This window comes from Lagopus leucura, unplaced genomic scaffold (genome assembly GCF_019238085.1).
Source record: "Lagopus leucura isolate 7727_CA_CO unplaced genomic scaffold, USGS_WTPT01 Super-Scaffold_806, whole genome shotgun sequence".
Taxonomy (NCBI): Eukaryota; Metazoa; Chordata; class Aves; order Galliformes; family Phasianidae; genus Lagopus; species Lagopus leucura.
In genome coordinates this window covers 4,837,716-4,859,008 of record NW_024962260.1, presented here as the reverse complement: position 1 = coordinate 4,859,008, position 21,293 = coordinate 4,837,716, and the positions used below count along the sequence as shown (strand labels likewise).

Below are 21,293 nucleotides of genomic sequence, written 5' to 3'. Positions count from 1 at the left end.
GGGCACCACCACCTCTCTGTGCACCCTGTGCAGTGCCTCAATGCCCTCAGCGTAAAAACTTCTTCCTTATACCCAGTTTAAATCCTCCCCTCTTGGTTTGAAACCGTTTCTCTTTGTCCCATCTCCATCTCCTTTATTACAGCCCTTTTAGATACCGAAGGGCCGTTCAGCTCACTCCGGAGCCTTCTCCTCTCCAGGCTGCACAGCCCCAGCTCTCAGCTCACCGACGAGGCGTTAGTTATTCCTGCAGCACGCACAGCAAGATGTGAAATTAGAACCTACAATCACTCAGGACACATTAAAAATCCACCCAGAGCACCTCTAAGCACACTAAAAACATCCAAAAGTGCACATTCACCCCCGAAAGTAAAAATCTTGAAATTCTTAAACACCAAACCGCATCCCGCTACAGCGAGACCCGGAGCCGAGCATCCCTCCCCGGGCGCGGCACGGCACGGCACGGCGGCACAAAGCCCCCGGCGGCAGTGCGCATGCGCGGCGCCTCCTCCGGCCCGCCCGGTGCGTGCCATTGGCCCCGAGCGGCGTAGCGAGGGCGGGAGGCGAAGCGGGGCGGCCGCGCCCTCCTTTCCTGCCGCCGCTCCCTTCCCGCCGCCCGGTCAAGTTGAAACCCCCGCCCCACGAGTTGGCCGAGTCGCGCGGAGCCGCGGCCCCGCCGGGCAGCGCAGCGCCGTATCGCGAGGCCCGGCCCGGAGAGCGGCTCGCCGAGGGAAGCCGGGCGCTCCGCCGCCGCCTATGAGGGCGCCGCGGGGTCGGGAGAGCCATGGACGGCGGCGGCGGAGGGCTGCCCACCGCCCTGGAGAAGAACGCGGCGGAGCTGACGGTGATGGACGTGTACGACATCGCCTCGGCCGTGGGGCAGGAGTTTGAGCGGGTGATCGACCAGCACGGCTGCGAGGCCATCGCCCGCCTGATGCCCAAGGTGGTGCGGGTGCTGGAGATCCTGGAGGTGTTGGTGAGCCGCAACCACATCAACCCCGAGATGGAGGAGCTGCGCCTGGAGCTCGATCGGCTCCGCCTGGAGAGGATGGACCGCATCGAGAAGGAGCGCAAGCACCAGAAGGTGGGGGAACGGCGCGAGGGATGGCCGTGCCGCCGTGCGGTTGTTTGTTGTTTGTTTTCTTCCTTCCCTCCTGGAAGTTTCCTTCCTCCCTCCTTTTCTCCACCCCTTCCCTGCTCGCCGCATTTCCGTCCCCTCGCTTTTCCCCGCTCCGGGACGAGGAGGCAGCGCTGCTTCCCGCCGGGTCGCTGCGGTAGTCCCCCTTTCTTGTGTAGAGCTTGGGGTGATGTTGAACCCAGGCTTCCTGGCGCTTTCGCGGCTGTTCGGTGCGATCTCAGGTCGGTGTCGGAGCTGCGGAGCGGGAGGAGCGCTCACCCAGACTGCGCTCCGTAGCCTGCTCCCACTGAGGACGTTCCCCCTATCCTGTTTCTGTCCCGGGACACCGCGAGCTGCTCGGCTCACTGCGGTGGAGGTGGCAGATCCGATCTTCACATCGTTCAGATAACAGAGCAAAAGAATTGGTTCTTCCAGCAACTGACCGTGCTCAGTCACTGCTGCCTCATTCCATTCCTGCTCATACGGGGAGGAATAGGGAGGAAATAGGATTTTTGGAGGAGAGACCTCAAGTTTCAAGAGTTGGGCTCAGTTTACGTCTTTTCAAATAGTTCTCTGGGGAACTTCTGCTTAGCTCATGAAAAATCCAAGGTAATTCTTGCATTATTTTGCAGAAGGAATTGTAGGAATAGGGTCTCTGAACGGACTGGTAGAGGATCTGTACTGCCTAAAGCCCTGGTAAGACTCCAGGGTATGAAGTCTACTGGTCTAGAGAATAGACACAGCATACAGCCATGCTTTTGCCCTTCTTGCACATGGCATGTGGAGGTGAGTGGGTGGGCTGTTATGCTGGTCCAGTGCTGTCTATGTAGTCAGATGTCCCCACGTACTTCTGAGACCCCTGCATTGTCAGCCAGCAGGCTGACATTCTTTATCTCAGGTATTAAAAATGCTGCCTGGTGAAATGAATACAGAACTGGGCCAGGTAGCAACGCACCCAGTATCCTTGCACAAGTTGACAGCCTGCACAGAGGCTTCTGAAGTCCATGTATGTGTTAAAAAGTTTCCTGAAAGTGTCAGCTGCCAAAGGCTGCCCTTGCCAGATGTCTTCTGATCCCTGCCAACTCACATCTCTGCTCTGCCAGCGTCTGTCGTAGTCATGAGATGCCTCTGGGTGTGTTCAGACAGCCCAAATGGAACTTTGCTGGGAACTCACTGAACAAGGAAAACAAAATATGCAATGCGTACAGATATGTTTTTTAAATCACGTTGATTGCCAGCACACTGTGTCACTGCAGACCAGCAGTGTCACATCCAGTTTATTCCCACCATAAGAAGACTCTTATGTCTCAGATACTGGTAAGCAGAAAAGGCCAGAGACTGAGAAATGTTTGTGCACAAGAAGCATCCAAAAGCCAATCCAGACATGTTTTTAGTGGTCCTTTAGCACTCAGCTTTCACGTGGGAATGTGTTCTGCCTCCAAACCTGGCTGAGCATGCCTGCAGTTTCCTAAGCTGACTGGCACCCGCTGGTCCATCAACCTCCTGCCTTCTCTGTCTGATACTTCTGCTAATGAGGGCTCAGAAGCTCATTTCTGCTCCAATTCACTGGGCTCTTCAATAGCAATAAATAAGAAAGTTTGCTGAGTTAATCCTTAGTATAGCCTTTACAGTGCAGCCACATATGTAAGTTCAGAGAGTCTGGTGGGTTTTTTTTTGTTTGTTTTAAATCAGTGTGCTTGTAACTGAAATCTGCTGTTTCATTTTTCAAACTAGGTCAGCATGTTGTTCTAGCTGCAGAGTTATATGCAGCCTCATTGTAAATAGTCTAGGTATTTGGCAATATTAAGTTTCATTGCAGATTTGTATTTCTCAAGATAAAGAGTTTCGAGTAAAATTAGCAGTGATTTATGAAATATCCTTAATGAAGTCTATCAATCATGATAGACAATCTGTTGTTTATCATATTATTTGTCATGTTGTGTTTTCTGCAAAACAGCATGCAAGGAGATACTGTAAAATGACAGCAATGCCACAATAAATGCTGGAATAACATAGTATTTGGACCTGGAAGTCAATAGGAATATGATTTCCCATTATTGAAGCATACTTTCAAAGCAGAAAGCTGTCCTTTAATCTCCCAGCAGAGCTTATTTTAGCCTGGAGCTGTGCTTGGCAGGGTTGTTTGAGTGTTTTGTTGTTAGGTAGGAGAGGGATGTGCTGGATGAATGCAAAAGCCAGCGAGTGACTCAGCTGGCTCCAGTGATTTGCGTGCAGGTTTTTTTGTTTGCAGCACATACATGAAATGGAGCAGAGAATGTCCCTCACTGCAGAAGCATTGCTTATGGCAGATACGTTTTGAACAAGCTCTAAATGGAACGGTTTCTTCTTAAGCACTTATACTTTTTGTCCTAATTTGACCTTTACTGGGATTGGTGACAGCTGCTGTTGACACACAGTGTTCTGACAAATGGGAGCTGTTGTTTTGGCCAGTCTCGCTGCCACTAACAGAGATGCCACTGCAGCCTTTCATATAGAACAAGTTCTGTAAGAAGCAGCACAGTTTTGCCTTGTTTATCATTTGGATTGGCAGCTCTGGGTTTGCTGCACAGTGTCACGTGCTGGTTTTACGCTTGTGCTCGTAACAAAAATTGAACTGAGAGATGTTACTCCTTCCAAAAGGGTGTGCCTAGCACTGACCCCCCATTGCCCACGCTGTGATGTTTCTGGGGCATTTATAACAGCCTTTGCAGCTGCTTCCTGAGATGTGGAAGGCAGCTCTTGCTCACGTTTGGCTGTCTTGACCAACACAGCAATCCCTTTCGTCAGGTCCTCACAGTAAAATGAGGAGAATTTCCCTTTGGGTAAATCGTGTGTCAAAAATGTTTGCACCAAGAAGTGACTCCATGTATTATTTATGTGCATAAATGGCTCATATTGGAGCAGCACAAAGACTGGGGTTCTTCATGCTGGCATTGGAAAAGTAGATAGAAGATATTCAAGTAGTCTCATGTGATTGTTTTCTGTGAGAGTCATAGAGGAATTGTAGTGGTTTGATCTGTACATCGTTCAAAGACTCTTAGTATGCTCAACATGTTGTCCTGGTGTATCCTTTAGGAATTAGAACTGGTGGAAGATGTCTGGAGAGGTGAAGCACAGGACCTTCTTACCCAAATTGCACAGCTGCAGGAGGAGAACAAGCAGTTGATGACAAATTTGTCTCACAAAGACATTAATTTCACAGAAGAGGAATTTCAGAAGCATGAAGGTAAGTTTGATATTTCAAGTTCAGCACCTGCTTTTGTTATAAAAGCAATACTTTATCAAAATATTTTGACTAAACATTCTGGCTTTCTGGCTTTTTTTTTCCCATAACACAGCAGGCTTGTAGCTTTTTTTTTTTTCTTTTTTCCTTTTAACCTAAATAGAAAATTTCTGAACAAGGGGTTACACTGGAGACTTAGGAGGCAGGAGCAGGAGGGAGAGAGAAGCCTGAGCAGCTTTGTTGGGCTGGAATTATGTCTGAAAGTAAAGTCTAGCATCATTTTTTGGTCTGTTGCTTTTTTATCTTTAGGTAGCGTTTTGCAAACAGAATTCTTCATCCCTCCTTATGTTTGCTAACACAAACAATGATCCATTCAGCAATGTTTATTTCACACCATTGTGCACAAAAAGAAGTGCAGCTGGCAATCTATTCAGGATGTTTGTTTGTAAAGCAGAAAATCAAGATTTGTCTCAATTACAGCAATTCATCATACAGAGATATTCTAAAAGACTAAATTGAGAGACTTTCTTTGGTTTATTTCCCTTTAGGATTCCTTCACCCGTTCAAGACTCTTCCAGACAGTTTAGAGTAGGTGAAGAGATGTATGAACCAGGGAGTGGGTGAACCCTAAGGAGCTGAAACAACTGATTAATTCATGAGCAACTTCTTTCTTGAGGCAGAATGAATTTTGAGACAAAAGGTTCTGACTGGCAACTGCAGGTAGATTCCACTGCAGTAGCTGAAACAATTGCCATCCTCAGCTCTTACCCAGCTCAACAAGCAGCTCTTTGCTAAGAGTGAGGGCAAAGGAGCAGATGTCTGTTTGCTTTCCCAATTCATAGCATGTGATTTGAGCCTGCTGGCTATGAAGTCCATTTCATGATACTTTGCTAGGAGTTTAAGCTGAGGAGTTGAAAAAAATGACTGTTTAGCTTTGAGGATGAAGCAGCCTTGAGGTTGGCAGCTGAGAATGGTGACAGCAGCAAAACCTGGCTGTGATTAGATGAGTTAGTCTGGGAAGGATGGCTCTCTGAACTATTTGTGCATGAGCAGGACTCTGGCACACTGCTTCAAGCCACAGCTTCACTTTCACATTGGGTTCTGACTGTCAGTGAAGTTGTAGCTCCCTCAGAAGGCTCATGTCACATCTAGCATGCAAAGTCACTGGCCAGCCTGAAAACCAGACCACCCAGCTGAGCCATGTGGTCCAATAAAGGAGGAGCAGCTGGATATCCTTTTCAGACACTGGAGGGTTGGGCTTAAATTGCAGCTCACTGTTGGTGGGTGAAACTGTCTGACACTGCTAAGTTACCTCTGCTTTCCACTCAGGAGCTGACTACAAAGAATTAAATTTAAATTATAAAACCGGAAAATTAACTGATTTTTTTTTTTTAAGTTTTATTTTACTTTTTCAATAAAAATTATTATCTTTCTAAAACAAATGCAGCTCTTTCAGCTTAGTCAGTTTATGTCCTAAAAGTAGCTCCATGTCAGCCCACAAACTCCATGTAACGTGTCAGAAAGGCAGTTATGAGTCACAGGCCGTGAAGGCTGACATTGTTGCAAAGAACCATCTTCCCCTTTGTCTTCTCACCTTTTTTTCCTCTGGGTATCTAGCTCACTGGAGCTCATGTGCTTGTATTTAAATATAGCCATACTCTTTACATTCAGCTAGCCAAGCAAATGCCACACATGCTTTTCATGTTATTTTTACTGTGTCTACGCAAGTATAATAACAAACAAATCCATTCCAGAGATGACATTCTGGGGTCACTGATATTTACTGGCTGAAATGGTCAACTTAAGTGAAGTCACAGTAATTTACAGCAAACTGAGCTTGTTGTTGGGACCTGTTATATCAAACTCAATTGCTTTCCATTTAGGAAATTATGTCATTAATGAGCAGGTTTGTCTCAAATTACTTGTTTGGACAGTGTCAGAAAGCAGTCATGTTGCTTTTTTTCTCCTCTCTGTCATTTGATCTGATGCATATAGGCTCTACAGAGGCTGGTTTTCAAGTGAAATGCTTTGTTAGCTAGATTAACTTTGACCAGGCTCCAATCTTCATATCTCAGCATGATTTGGTGCTGTGATCATGTCTCCCCTTAGCTGCTAACTCTCCCAGGATTAGCAATTGGCTGCTTACTCACCACACAGTTAGTAAAAGGAATTGTTCTCAGCTCAGGCAGCAGAAGCCAGTGATTTAGGTGTGCTAAGGCTTTGAGATTCAATCCTTGCCAATTAATAGTCACGTTGTAGTGCACAGAGCCTCACTTCAGCTTAATGAAGATGTTTATGAGGGAGATCAGCACCATCACACCTAAGGTCTCTGAACAGAACGTGCACGTGCTCTGAAAATTAGAGCAGAGCAGCATTCATAGAAAAGGGCACATGTGGCAGAATACAAAATAAACAGGAGGGGTTAAAGATAAATTTGCAGCATCCATTAATGCTACTCCTCCCTGAACTCAAACAGAGCAGTTATGTGGAGATGCTGGCTGATCACACTCTCCTAGCAAAATGCCACAAGCGAACTTGACCCATGTGTCAAACTGGACAAGCAGGCTGCTGTTTCTCTGCTGGGAGAGGAGGTGCTCTCTCAGACTTGGCCATGATAATACAGACAAGCAGCAGGATGCCAAGAGTCATGTACACCTCCTGTGCTTGGCTGCAGAGGAGCCTACCATTCCCTTTCCAAAGTGAAGGCAAATTTTTATTGTGAGTCTTTAGGAAGTAGTAGTGCCACGACCTCTGATCAGTGTTTTGGTCTGCTATAATGGATGTTGTATAAATACATCAGTAAACAGTTTCCTAAGTATAAACATGAAGGATGTTCTTTTTTGCCTTTTCTCTTTTTTTTCCTTAATGTTTTTCTTTCTTTACTCCCTGGAACAATGCTGTGATCTCAGCAATTAACAGGAAGCTGTGAATTCATAGGATGTGTCTAGGGAAGCCAGCTGGGTGTGCCATTTAAGATCTTGCAGATATTAGACTTGGAGTCATTTAGAGATAATTACGTTCAGAGCACTTAGTGATTTCCCTCCCCACTTCCCCAGTGCTGGAGAAAATGGAAGGCAATGTGTGATGTTTCACAAACACTTCCCACCTGTCCTTTCCCCTCCTCCTGAAATAAAAAGGATAATGTAGTAAGCAGTGCACACAATTAAGTCTTTGATGCTCACCAGATGTTAGAGAGAAAAGTGAGCATAGTGGGAGGAGAAGCAGTTAGCACCAAAATGGTTCTTTATCCTTTAAATAGCACCTGCTATCTAAAGATCTCAAAGCATTACACAAATACTAATGAATATAGCTGCACTCACTGTTCCTGGCTCTTACTGGGGTAAAACTGCTGGTCTGAAGCCTTGTTGCAGCCCCTCTGTACCCCATGGCAGTTTAGGAGTTTTGTGTTTGTTTGTAAATACAGCTGATTTTTTAGACTCAGCCCTGAGACTGCCTGCAGAAGAGTGGATTCAGGATCCTTTTTGTAGATGCAGCGGTTCAAGAACTGCAAGTAAACGAGAGCAAGTTGTGGGAAGGAACCAGTGCTCAATTGCACTGGCTGGTGTGAGGGTCCTTGTCTGGCACTGGTTTTTGGCTTCAGCACAGCTCCATCCAGCTGTTACCAAGTTTCTACGATCTCGTCTGGTGTCGCTGTGAATAGGGGAATAAATCAGAGGTTTGGGGATCTGTCCAAGATCAGAGATGTGTCAAAGCAGGGCATAGGCTGCCTGCACTCCAGACCTTGGTTTTGAGAGATCACAGATATTTGAGAAGAGCAAGTAGCAGTGCGTATCAGTGTCCCTAGTGGGTGTGAGCCATTATCACAGTGAGGAATTAGAAGTATCATGGCCCTGTTAGTGTTCTTGGTCTCAGCAGCTCCTACTTGTCCTTAGTTTGTTTTCTGTGTTCTTTTTTTAACCAGGAATGTCAGAGAGAGAACGGCAAGTTATGAAGAAGCTGAAGGAAGTTGTAGATAAACAGAGGGATGAAATCAGAGCAAAGGACCGGGAACTCGGACTTAAAAATGAGGATGTAGAGGCTGTAAGTGGCTCTTGCTCTTCCCGTTTCCCTTCTTTCTCACCCATGTTTCTATAGCCTTCTTTCACATATAATATCAAATTTGTAAGCAGTGCCAGATATCAGTCTGGTAACTGAAGAGTGCAGCGTAACTGGAGCGTCCAAAATGATCAGGCAGTCAGGCGGGCACGCGGCCCCTGCTGCATTTGGATTCAGTTGCATTTAGTCTTAAGCAAGTCACAAACTCCACTGTGACCTTGGGAATCAGTTGATGACTTACATCCGTCTGTGTTACAGCCACCTCACATGTATTTTGCTTCCCATCCTCACCCAAGGGATCGAAGCAAAGTATTTACAAATTGAAGAGTAAGAACTTCTCTGTCTCATCTTCCTCTCCTCTGCTCTGGGTTAAGATATTATTCAGAATCCTGGAAACCACCCTGTCCTTGAACTTTGCTTTTACAAAGTAAAATATTGGAAAAGATGAACTTGTTTTTAGCTGGAGAATTCCCTGTGCTTGGGGGAAAGTACCTGATTTTACTCTGGAAGCCAATTAAAGAATTTTTAGTCTAATTTAAACTGCAACTGTGGTAGGAAATTAGATATTAAAAAAACTGCCTGGGGAGTGAGGAGAGTTTTCCAGATTAAATTTAATAGGAACCCGCTACTTGTTCTTTAATGTAGTGTTTGGGATTTGGTCACCATGGGCGATGGCTGAATGGATGTTGACAAACTGCATCAATGTCTTAACAGCTTCAGCAGCAACAGAACAGGTTAATGAAAATTAACCATGACCTGCGGCACCGCATCACAGTTGTCGAGGCTCAGGGAAAGGCACTGATTGAGCAGAAGGTGGAGTTGGAAGCATATCTGCAAACCAAGGAGCAGGAGATGGGCACCCTGCGAGCAGAGCTGGGGAAACTGAGGGAAAAACTGCAGGGTGAGGACAGCCAAAATGGGGAGGAGATACAGGTAAGAGGCATTTTAAATAACTTTTTAAGAACAATCTTTTACAGAACCTCAGTCTCCATACCAAGCACCTCTTGTTTGGGGAAGTGAGATTGACATGAATCAGAGGCAGAGGTGGGGCTCAAGGACAGCATGGTTTTATTCAGGTGTGGCACAGAGGTCAGCGTCGCTCACTGCGCTGTCACAGGAAAGGCCCTGAGTGGATGACAACCCAATGGAACAGAACCCTCCTTTCTAATGCACAGAACCAGTTGTGCAAAAGGCAGAGTGGCAGGACAGGTTAGCACTAGGATGTCTGCATTAGAGGACAGCTCTCCCCTGAGACTTGGTGTCACATTGCACTTTCTAGGGAGCGTAATCTTTTGGTCATGCACTAGACTGCAGAACTCTCCAGATAGCAGAACAAATCATTGCTTACTATGGCATTCTACTAAAAGCATCGTAAGGGAGTCCAAAATCTCTGGAGTACCAGCTGTTAGTTTGTATTCACAGCAGACTGTTTTGGTAGTGCTGTGTCTGTACATTTGGGTTTATTTTATTTGCTCAGATCAGCCCCTTCCCCTAAAGGAAAACAAACTGATCTTCTAGCAGTCTGGATTTTTGAAAAGATGAACAGCTGACAGGTAGCTTAAGCCTTGTTGAGTATGTATGCAAATCTGCAAGTCCTAGTGGGTCCTGAAGGTGCAATGCACTACGATAGCAGAGGCACAGTACCTCTGTACCACAGTATGAACCACAGTAGAAAGGGAATTGTAGCTGAAGTCCCAGAGGGAGAGCAGAATTCTGCAGTCAGATCATACCTGAGGGCAGAATGCCAGCATGCAGTGCAATGTGCCTGCTTTGCCTGAAATCCCTGCTTTATTTTACATTCTTGAAGTACTACCTACCATCTTTTGGCTTTTGTGCATGTGACACTACTTCTGTCTTTCTCAAGTGAAAGTGCTGTTTCCCTTTCCTAATGCTGCCTTTAGAAGAGCACAAAGTAGGATAAGGAGTCTTGTGATATGAAAGAATTTGGAGGAGCACTGAGGCATAGTGCTCTTTGGCTGTGTTGATAAGAGCTCCAGTACTGAGCCATGTAAGAAGCACAGCAGCACTGTATGTGCCTGAGAGACTGCAGCTGAGAGCATAACATTTAATTCACTTGTAATGGGAGAGAATGTACATCAGAAAGCAGAGGCAGAAGCTGATGGGGTAACCTGGTACCTCACGAAGGCAACAGCGACTCAACATGTCACTGCTGAATTGGGCAAGCGCTGTATTAATAATGACAAGGATGACTTCATTGCTTTTAATTCAGCCAGGACACCCAGCTTTGTAAACAGGGCTGCAGAGCATAGGCCTAAAGCCAGAATGTGTGAAAGTGTCTTCAGTCTTTGGAGAGAAAGGATGCATTCTTTACCTCTCTCTGTTCCATGGCAATGGTGCCACTTCTAATTAGAGTCGTTGTCCACTTTCTCTGCCAGGATGATAGTTAGACAGGAATTGTAGTGGTAAGCAGAAAGCTAGAATAGCTGCATGCTCTGGAGTGGATGTTGCTTCTTGGCTTTGGTCAAGTACATTTGCATTGGCCACAGGCTGCTCAGTTTTTGATTTTAGCAAAATACAGCAAAAAAAAAAAAGATTATTTGGGGAAAGGTGTGGGACAATCAAAAGAAGAGGCATCAACTCAGATTCTAATTTAGAAGTGTGAAGAAGAAGTGAATACTTTGGGTAAGCTCCTCAAACTGTCATTAGGGTGCATCTATATCTAGTACAGTCTGTGTAAATAAATGCATTTGGATTAAGGGGGGAATCAAATAAATGGGAAAATGAGCATTGCTCTGCTGTTTTGTCTCTGTGTTTCTTCAAACTTGTAAATCCTGGTGCTAATATCAATCCTGTTTTTTTAAACAAAGGCATTAGGGTGACAGAAACTTAAATCTCTGCTTCATATATTCACATCCAGAGACACTTTCTCTTTGTGGGAAAAACTGGAAGGAACTGTCAGGATTTTTGCTATGCTATTTTTTCAGTGTTTACATAAAGGCTGGTGTTTGATACACCTTATTTGTTAAAAGTATTAATTCCTTAAATGGACTTGTTTATCAGAAATTAGACCATACATTTTCAGAGGGCTTTCTAGCAGTCTGCATTCCCCAGGAATTTCTCCATAAGAAATCTTACCTCCTGTGTGGTGGCTCAGGTTGGACCCAGTGTTTAGGCTGGTAGAAGCAATCAGGGCATGTGGTTTTGTGTTCCCACTGTGTGTCGTTGGTCCGTCTGAGCACCAGAAAGAACAAAGCGATCAGATCGCTGAGCTATTCCTGCTGACAGTCTTCAGCATGAATTCCTCCTACATTTTTTTCCTCTTAAAACTGCTGTTCCTCTTGAAAGTGTATTTAATAGTGCTAAAAAGAAAGAAGGGTAATAGGCTGATAAATACTTTCAACTTCTCAGAAATGTGTTCACACAATGAATTCAAAGCCTGTCTTACACTTCCTAGACAGAGCCAAACAATGATGACTGCCTCTCGGAGTCAGAAAAGATGGCAATGGACTTAAAAGATCCGAATCGTCCAAGATTCACCTTGCAGGAGCTCCGAGACGTCCTTCATGAGAGGAATGAATTGAAATCTAAAGTGTTTTTACTTCAAGAAGAGCTTTTATATTACAAAAGGTAAGTTAGATTTCCTCTCCCGTTGCATGCTACACACAGAGGAGCTGTAGAGCAGCTCTAGGAGACAGCAGATGTGCTCCTGAATGCTCTCAGCAGACAAAGGCTGAAAGTAGATACTGAAAGCATAAGGGCTTTAGGTACTTTAGTTTATAACTGTTTTCTCAACGCTGGGAAAAACGATGTCCATCTTAACTCCCAGATTCTCCCCCAGTTTTGGAAGAATTACAAGCATTTAATAAATGTTAGCTGAAAAAAATAAGGATAAGACTGGGACTAAAATTGAGATTGTAGAATTTTTATTCATTGTCTACTTCTTATGCTTTTTCTTGTCACAATGGAAAGAAAGTACTGAAAGGAGGCCCAGTTTTAAGTGCTGTTTCTTAGTTGACAGAAATTTCCCCCATTTAATTTAATAAGCTTGGAACAGATCTTTTACCTTTCTTCATAAGTAGTACTGCTTTAGATTGACTGTTAGAACTTAAAGCTTCCATGACTTGAGAGGACAACATTAATTATCTTTTCATTCTTTCAAGTGAGGAAACAGAAGAAGAAACTAGACCCCCTCAACCTACACCCATAATTCAGTCAAAACCCTCAACTCAGCCTGAGTCTGGAATCAAACGACTGTAAGTAGCATATTTTCTAAGGATCCTGGAAATAGTCTACAAAAGCAAAACATTTCCTTTGGGTAGGGCAGTTTTTGAAGATATTCAAAATTAAGGTAGCCACATCCCTATTGTATATGGGACAGATGTTGAGTGGCTGTGTTTTCTCCAGAAAGGAATGTTGGAGCTTGAAGTTCAAGTCCCAGTTCCTTAATGCACAGTCCCTAAGGTGGTGGAATGTCACAGGCAAACCACTGGGCCCCAGCTCATGCTTGGGAGACATGTGGAAAGCATTGTTCACAAGTAAAACCAACTGCAGACCTTCAGCATTTGGGTGTGGAGAGTCAGCTTTCCCCGTGACCTTGCTGTGCCTGTTTCCTTGTTAATTTAAGCCTTTAGATTCTGACAAGCACTTATAGAGCACAAAAACTTTTTGTTTGCTCAACTGCCTGGTGAGAGAGGGTGCCAGCTTTTTGGCTATGAAGAATCACACCCTCTTCTGATGAAGTATTTAATGGTGCTGTCCAAAAGCTAAGTTTACTGTCAGCTGTACTAGTTACAACTTGGTTATAAAGTCAGTGTAAGCCAAACCATTTGTCTGTCAAAATTCTTTCCTTCCATGTTTTTTTTTTCCAAACTAAGCCTTTGGAGTTGTTACAATACTGGAAGCTTAACTTTTTAAACTGCATACATTATTTTATTTGTTTGCCCATAAAAAGCTCCTCCATCCCCACATCCATAAACTCCAGACCTTGTTTTGTCATAGCAGCAGCCCTGTGAGAGTTTCCTGGGAGATCTGGGCTGATCCAAAACACCATAAAGTCAGGAGGGCACTTGTGATTATTTTCAGAAGTCTTCAGCTTCCTTCTCTGCTGCTTTGTTTGCTGAAGAACCCTTGCTCTCAGATGGCTGGAAAATACACTGAATTGGGACTTAAGTTTTCATTCTGCACCTGCAGTAATACTTCATCTTGCAGGATCTGTCTCTGTTGTAATTCTTCTCCTTTCCTTTAAATTCTTTTAGTGCTTTTTTAGGAGGTTTTGTAAGTCAGAGCACGTGCTCTCCAGGTGTTAGCCTTGACTCTACCTTCTGCATGCATACATAAGCAATGCAGGGAGCCATGACAGGAGGCATAGAAGTGTTTTCACCAAGTTACTGTGATGATTTCTTCTCCTCAGTTAGTTTATCATTGAATACCTGCTGAGCATCATACTAATCATTCAATCAGTGCACATTTTCAGACACTTATCTTCCTGTTGCTCAGATTCTGTGTTTAAATATATTTAAATGAAAACTCACACAATAAAAAGTAAAAGCTTGTTGTGTTGGCCCCTGTCAGAAAAGGCAACAATCCTGTTCTTTCTGCTCTCTCTTCACTTCGCTCTCACATTAAATAAGGGAAGATAAAGCCACTGTGCTACTTAACTAATCCAAACGGTGGTAATTGTGTTCATATTTGTCTCATTCTTACAGCCTGTCTGGATGGGATCTGTCAGGTTTATTTTCTTTGCCCCATCTTCCCTGTGTTTGTCATCAACACTGTGCTTGTGGATGGGTTACTTCTACAACCCAGACAGTTCTCAGAGTGGCTGACAAGGGGCAGCCGTGACCTTTGAAAAGAGAGGAGATTTCACTGCTGGGAAAAGCAAGGAACCCATATGTGGCATCTGCTCTGTTCTATTACAACACCTCCACATACTCTTCTGGCCTTCTCCTTGTCACAGGCAGAACACTGCACCTCACCTGTGACTGTGTAGGTAACACACTGACACACAAAGTCTACATACTTAATGACATGAGGAAAACTTGTGCCTCTGCTGTCTGTGTTCAGAGTACTTTTATGAATGAAAGTAGCGTTGCTTTGCCTTCTCTTTCAGGCTTTTCCTCCTGACCAAACAAAAAGCTGAGTACAAAAACATTTTGAGACTGATACTGCAGTCCCAAGAGAAGTTTCACTCTTGCTTGTATGATGTGCCCTTTTTTTCTCTCCCATCTCAAGGAATGAGATGTGTCCCCTGCCATCTAAGATGTTTCTGTGCAGCACTCACATAAAGAAAACAGAAGTTAGAGTACTCAGTATTTTTTTGTTGCTGGTATCTGCAGGTTTGGCGCAAGCTCTGACTGCGTTCTGATCTTGCACTCATTTGTTTCTACATGTCTACCACATTATATGTCAGAGTTTTGCTGAAATAACGTAACCAGGTTTACTGAGGAGGAAGAGTACAAGGATTAGAAATGTGCCCTGTGTTTTGAGCAGAAAATGCCCTATTGTTTTTACTTCAAGGATACGGGCTTGTTTGTCACTGACGTAATGCCTGAAGCAGCCATAAGTTCCCTTGCTATTCTTGCAGTCTACAAAAGCTGATGTGTCTGTCTGGTTGCTGCAGCTGAGTGTGTCACAGTGCTTAAAAGCAGACGTTCTAGCTACTGCAAATGATAGAACAATGTTTACTTGTATGTTTTCATTTTGAATTTAAAATTAGCAGTTAAGAGTGGCTGTGTTGGGGAGAGCTGCATTTGGTCACACGTGAAATGCCTTTCCTGATTTCTACTTAATCTTTAACTGACATTAGTCCACAGTTCAAAAAAATATTTGGCACAAGGGAGAACCTCTGAGGAGAATCCTTAGAAAAACAGAGGGTGTTCCAGGTATGGATGAAGGTTTGTTGGCAGGCTTGTGTGGGGCTGGCTGGGCACTGAGCTCCCAGCCAGCTTGCTCTCTCAGGCTCTAAATTGCATGAATTGTACAATGCCTAGTAGAAGTGCTGAACTGTTACAAAGAAGTGGTCTTGCTGCTGGCCAGCTAGGAAATACTTCTGCTAGAGTAGTTGCAAGGTTTCAGACAAACATTTAGCTGCCTGCAGTTAGCATCTTTTTGCATGTGAAGCAAAGCAGGTTCTTGTGGAGCAGATATGCAGGCCCTTTAACCAAGTAGCTTGCTTAGGAGGTTATTTTAAGATTTCAGATGTGGTGTTGGTTTTTAACTTAAAACTATCAGCTGTAACATTTGTAGAGTCTTTATGTGCAGTGCTGGTCCTGTCTAACCCTGTTTTCTGTGCAAGTAGCCAGTAGTCACAGCACTGTCCTGTTTTGTATTTAACTCACACCTTCATCCTTCATTTCATTGTGTATGTGCCTGTTTGTTTCTTGGGAAGAAAAACGTGCACTCTGCTCTGCATTGCTAGAGGTGGTAATACCTTGAGAAATCCAACCCAGATGTTTCACAACAGAAAAGTGGTATCTTTTAGAAATTCAAAAGCAATTAAATCTGTTTCAATGACTTCATTTTCTAAATAAGAGGTTTTCACTAAGGAGAGCTGTCTTGGGTGATGCAGATCCACCTCTCCCTGTAATACGTCGTGTGTGATAATTCAGAGTAACCCCGTGTATTATGTTTGTGTCTTTTCTTTTTAATGGAATGCTTTTTCTTTCCCTTGCTCCAGTCTTACCTCTTCTGTGTCTGTACTTTCCTGACCAGGATCTTTACAGCCATAATGCCCATGGTAGCAGCTGGATTGATTCCAGATGATCCCACATTGCAGCCAATAAGAAGACTTGTGTCCCTTGTAGGATTTATTTTTTGTTAATGTTTGGTACCGTGTTTTCCTTCTGCATGGCCCTGTTAACATGGACTGCTGGTTGCATTCTCATCGGCTGCCTGTGGGATCACAGAAGCACAAAGTGCCCATCAGAATGACCAGTCAGTGCACCACCTGCCATAGTCCTCCGTGCTCATCCTCGAGTACTGACATTTTCTCACCTTTTGCCTTACTGTTACCATGCTAAGCCAATCATTACTCACCAGAAAACCGTTACAACATGCAATTTTAACCCGAATCTCTGAATTTTACTTAGCTTACTAAGACAGCCTATTGATAATCCACTCCAATGCTTTTAAAAGAACCCAAATCATTCTAATTACTTGTTACGAGTCAGTTAGATTCACAGAACATAACGGTTGAATCTCTACATTAATTTCCAGTGTTAATAATAGACTGTTGCTTCCATGTCTTTCTATCTATGTGCTGTAGATTTTGTCTCTAATTATGTATTTTGGGAATAGAGTGTGCTCTCTCAGTAACCAATTCTGATGCCCTATTCTTGACTCTTGCTGGAGGAGATGCTGGTAACTGTTAAAGCAAATTCTCTTTGCATTGGAACTGCTGCTTTGGAGGTCTTTATATCTACAGCAGCAACACAGTATTTACATTTCTTTCTTCTCCATAAATATGCTTTTTTGAAACATTCTCCATAAAAAGAGGCGTAAGAACAGTTTTCACTGTTTCAGAAGGAATTAAAAATAGGCCAATCCTGCCTGGTGTCAAGATTTTACAAACGCTGTTTTCTCTTACTTAATTTCATGATAAAAAGTGGAGAAAAAAAATACTGAACAGTTTCATTGCAAACTTACTACATAAATAGAGGTACTAAGGTACTAAGCCTGATGGTGCCCAGCAGAAAGCCTCAGTGACTGGACACTTCTCAGCTGAATTGACTCTGGCCCTGAAAAGAAATACCATCCATGTGTGAATTTATGGGCTCCTGTGATGAGGGTGGTAAAAAAAAAAAAAAATATATGAGACTAATTAAGTGCAGAAAGACTGATTTCCCTATGAAGTCTGCACACTTGAAGCCAGGAAATGCAAAAGTTCAGGTCCTGCTAGTTACCTTGCATTGCCCTTGTGCAGCCTTTTACAGCTTTCAGGTCAAGTTACCATGTTAGTAATGTTAGAAATTACCAATATGCTTAGCTGTGTATACAATTGGATGTTGTTGGGTTTTTTTACTTCGAAAGCTGCCTTAAACATTGTCTGACACTCACGTGCAGCCCCCTGTGTGCCTGGGGACACTGAAGGCAGAATTCCCTGCTCTGCACAAGGCTGTGTGGAAGGTTGGGATCCTGGTACTGAGAGGAGACTGAAGGGTGTGTGGGTAGAGAAGTTTGGATAGAGGGTCAGGTTTATGCCCTGACGAATATCCCACCTTCTGTCAAAGCTGAGTTTATCTTTACACAGAAGCATTCAGCAGTTCTCTTGATACTGTGCAAGCAAACCAGTATTTACCACAGAGAGTGCAGCATTAAAACCAAAAGGGTGTGAGGCCAATTCAAACCTTTGGTGTGTGGAACCAAAACTTTTGCATTTCTCAGCAGACCTAAGCACAGTGCTAACAGCTCTTCTACTGAACTCGTTACAAGATTTGAATTTGCTTAATCAAGTAACTCCATGCTATACAAAAATGATACTAAGGATTTTTTCCAACTGTACCGTTTAGCTGTGTTGTAAGCTGGCAATTTGTTGTTGTATTAAATGGCTGTTGGTTCACGTGTGTCATTATCTTACAGCACCCAAGCCGTGTGACAGGAAATGACGTGCACACTCGTGTGCGTTTGCTTAGAGCCTCCATCCTGCACACTCTTGTGCACCTGAGTGCAGTTATTCATTTACATTTGCAGCAGTTGAGTCTATGCAACAAAATGTGCTCACCTGGAAAAAATTGTGGAGGCTTATTTTCTTATCTTATGAATTTCTCTGCTGGCACCACTAAGAATATCCTCTATTTCTGCTTTATAATAAATTATACAGATTTAACACTAAAGATACCACTTTACTTATGCTAAGAAACTAACCTCTATTTTGTGGCTTCTGTATTTTGGGGCTGGGGGAGGAGGAACATACATCTAAACTGATAACTGCACTTGTAGAGTCAACAGCATTTAGAGCTTATCTGAAGCTTCCATAGCAAAGCTGCTTGAGATTTTGCAATGACTTCATCTCTAATAACATTTTGACATGCACTCCCATCAGGCTTCACCGCCTTGGTTTTTGTGGATGCCAACAGATTTTTTTGCTCTGTGTTTTGTTGTGCTGTGTGCTGTGGTGGGCGTGGAGGTGTTTTCAAGATGGTAAACAGTATTCTTTCTTTTCCCTCCTCTCCCTCCTTCCTACTCGGAAGGTTTAGTTTCTTCTCTCGTGATAAGAAACGTATGCAGGCATCACAGAAAAACGTCCATTTCCAGGATACTTTTCGTGAATGGTCAAATTCAAATAAAGATGACACCTACACAGAGCAAGGACAAGAAGCCCTGCAACACCTGTGACTAAAAGCCTGAGCTTCCTGCAGAACATCTCAACAGTGTAGTAACAAGAAGCTTCTGTGAACAGATCTGGCAGTTCATGGTCTTTATTTGCCTTGCACGCTGCAGTGGTTGTGTTCCAGATGAACTCCTCAAAAGGGATCACTCACTGTTTACTTGGTGACTGCTGAAAACGGAATCCAAGCTTTGTAGGAGCAGTTGATACCCGGGGACATTGAAGCTTCTAGATGACTTGTTTTGTGCTGAATAACAAGTCTATGGTCTTGTTTGTGCATTAACTACAGTAACACAAGCTTATCTAAACCAAAAAAAAAAGACCTGTGCCATTATTAGAAGTTTGTTTGCGGTGTACAATATCTATTGGCAAAGACTCTGTCACCTTATTTGTTAAAACTTTTGGTTGTTTGCTTTTTTGTAACTTAGTAAGAATTTTTTCAAGAGGGTTACCACAGCTGGCCGCTCTCCCTGCAGATTGTAGCACTGCTGTGTCCTGTCCAGTTCACTCCTGCATTTTGCAGAGTAACCCCTTGGAAATCCACCTGATAGAAAATGACAAACTGGAGTAGCCTCAAGAGGGATAAGGAATGTACATTTCCCTTGATGCTTACAGTGCCTAAAGCATGAAGAAACCCACGTGTGAGGTGAGCGTGCCTTGCTTTTTGCCATGAGTTCTGCAGTAGTAATGGAAAAAGAATTGCTTACAAGGAAGAATTCTAACACTTGAATTTTTTCTTTCTTACCAGAGACTTTTCCCTAGAGTAGCAGACAGCTGCCATAAAGGAGTTAGGTCCCCTTCCCATAGGCAGGTTTTGATTTAAGTCACACTCCACTTTTCTGTCTAGGTAAGACTGCCTAACTTCAGAGTAAAAGACATCCTCAGCTGACATGAGCTATCTTAACTGACTCTGAGATGACCCCAGCTCAAAATGTTTTCTTTTTTCTGACTACCCTAAATATTACTTAGGCTGGCAGAGATGTGTTCTGTATGTGCAGGTTGCTCCGCTGGCATTGACTGATGTGTGGGCAGCCAGCAAGCGGAGGAGCTTAACTCTTAACTCACCATCAAAAGCCCAGCACGTGAATGCATCTGAACTGGCAGGAGGTGGGGTCTACATCTGCTTTGCAATTAATCATGCAAGACCCTTGGGGCTGACCAAGGTCATGCTTGCCTAAACCAGAACACTAAAGCCCCACGCAGCATAATTACTACGTGTGCACGGTCTGTGGCAGTGCACAACCCAGCTTTGCACCTGTGGGCAATTTGTGCAGGCAGAGCTGGATGCAGGTGGCTGAGGATGTCCTGAAGAATACTTAGATAAGAGCAAACCAGAAGGTTCAGTGCAGGCCAGTTGCACTCAGTCCAGGATGATCCAGCAACAGGTTTGTTAATGCATACAGGCAGCAAATCCAGGCTCTTAGCTCATCTGATGTGAAGCTGTGCAAGCAAATCAGTTTTCACAACAGTGGGCTGAATGCTGCTCTGCTCCTGTGTGTAACTGCTCATGTTGAACACAGACCTTCAGCACATCGTAGGGTGAGCATTTACTGTGCCTGCCAGTTGTCACTGACATTGCCTGGGGCAGGAGGGAGAAACGTGGCCTTATATCAAAGGCATTTCCATTTGATGTAGCAACAGTAGCATTTGATGCTAGTATTAGGCAGAGAGAATTTTGCCTGGTTACGTTTTGGTAACACTTCTTAAGTTTTTTATGCTTACAGAAAACTTTTCATTAAAGCATCACTTCCCTCCCTTGCATGAAAGGCAATTCTCAAATGGAGGGAAGACTTGCTGTAATACTTCAGTTGTGAAGATCCCGATTTCACTTTCAGAAAAAGCACACTATAGTTGTAGGCAGTTCAAATAAATTGTGAATGATTCCCATCTCACTCTAGCATAGTTTACAGTCATTTGACACATTGAGAGATTTAGAGATGCAGTGAACAGAAACAATGAAAGATGCAGCAGATTCACAGCCTGAATAAGCACATCACTTTTCAAATTAAGCTAAGAGCAACGAACTGAGACAACAGAAAGACAGGCTGAGCTGTTTTCCCCCAGCATCTAAGCTCATATATTAAAAACCAGCTGTCCTGGCCTAGTGCACGTAAAGCTGGTCCCACACACTAGAGCCCCGCACACTATTGTTGGGTCAAATCCGCAGCCAATTTCAAACAATGACACTAAGCAGTACAACCTTCCCCTATTTATCTCTGAGCCCATTACCTCAAAAATCTAATTAGTTACTCCTGCTAGCATTAACCACTCCGCTCCTCGTCCTCATGTTAGAAACACCAAGTTAATACACATAAAGCGCCATCAGAAAGGATGGCAGATAGGGATGAGTACGTAAAGGGTTGAAGACCTATCATGTAGATTCTCAATATTTAGCTAAAATCTGCTTGTAAAAAGGAAGGCAGGATGTTGCCAGGTAAAGGGCGTAACAATCCTGTCTCCAAAGCGCAGGATCACTGAAGTTGTTTGGGGGTTTTTTTGTGTGTTTTTTTGTTCTGTTTCGGTTGGGCAGTAAATCATTTTAACAGTTTAATAAATATTTCTGAGAAATGAGCATTTCTTCAAGACTTGCATCCTTTTTTTTTTCCTTTGTGTGG

At 43.7% G+C, this 21,293-nt stretch overlaps 1 protein-coding gene across 4 annotated transcripts; it reads left to right on the top strand.

Moving 5' to 3' along the window:
* The first annotated feature begins 763 nt into the window (after window positions 1–763).
* RILPL1 (Rab interacting lysosomal protein like 1) lies at window positions 764–21,249 on the top strand. Of its 4 annotated transcripts, none has more exons than XM_042865727.1 (8): window positions 764–1,081; window positions 4,190–4,340; window positions 8,260–8,378; window positions 9,108–9,326; window positions 11,809–11,981; window positions 12,515–12,607; window positions 15,160–15,235; window positions 18,542–18,628. In XM_042865727.1, the coding sequence occupies exons 1-7, from the start codon at window positions 782–784 to the stop codon at window positions 15,200–15,202; spliced, it is 1,098 nt and encodes a 365-aa protein (XP_042721661.1). In that variant the 5' UTR covers window positions 764–781; the 3' UTR covers window positions 15,203–15,235; window positions 18,542–18,628. The 4 variants fall into 4 exon arrangements, with proteins under 4 accessions (XP_042721661.1, XP_042721662.1, XP_042721660.1 ...); XM_042865726.1 differs by lacking the exon at window positions 15,160–15,235 and adding an exon at window positions 16,065–16,152 and having other exon boundaries at window positions 766–1,081; window positions 18,542–18,634; XM_042865728.1 differs by lacking the exons at window positions 15,160–15,235; window positions 18,542–18,628 and adding an exon at window positions 16,030–16,075.
* The last annotated feature ends 44 nt before the right edge of the window (window positions 21,250–21,293 follow it).

What these genes read in the sequence shown, in the direction of transcription:
- RILPL1 (XM_042865725.1), top strand. Translation starts at nt 782, where the DNA reads ATGGACGGCGGCGGCGGAGGGCTGCCCACCGCCCTGGAGAAGAACGCG. An exon ending in AGGAGCGCAAGCACCAGAAG is followed by an intron (nt 1,082 to 4,189) that starts GTGGGGGAACGG and finishes TGTATCCTTTAG; the next exon opens with GAATTAGAACTGGTGGAAGA. An exon ending in GAGCTTTTATATTACAAAAG is followed by an intron (nt 11,982 to 12,514) that starts GTAAGTTAGATT and finishes CATTCTTTCAAG; the next exon opens with TGAGGAAACAGAAGAAGAAA.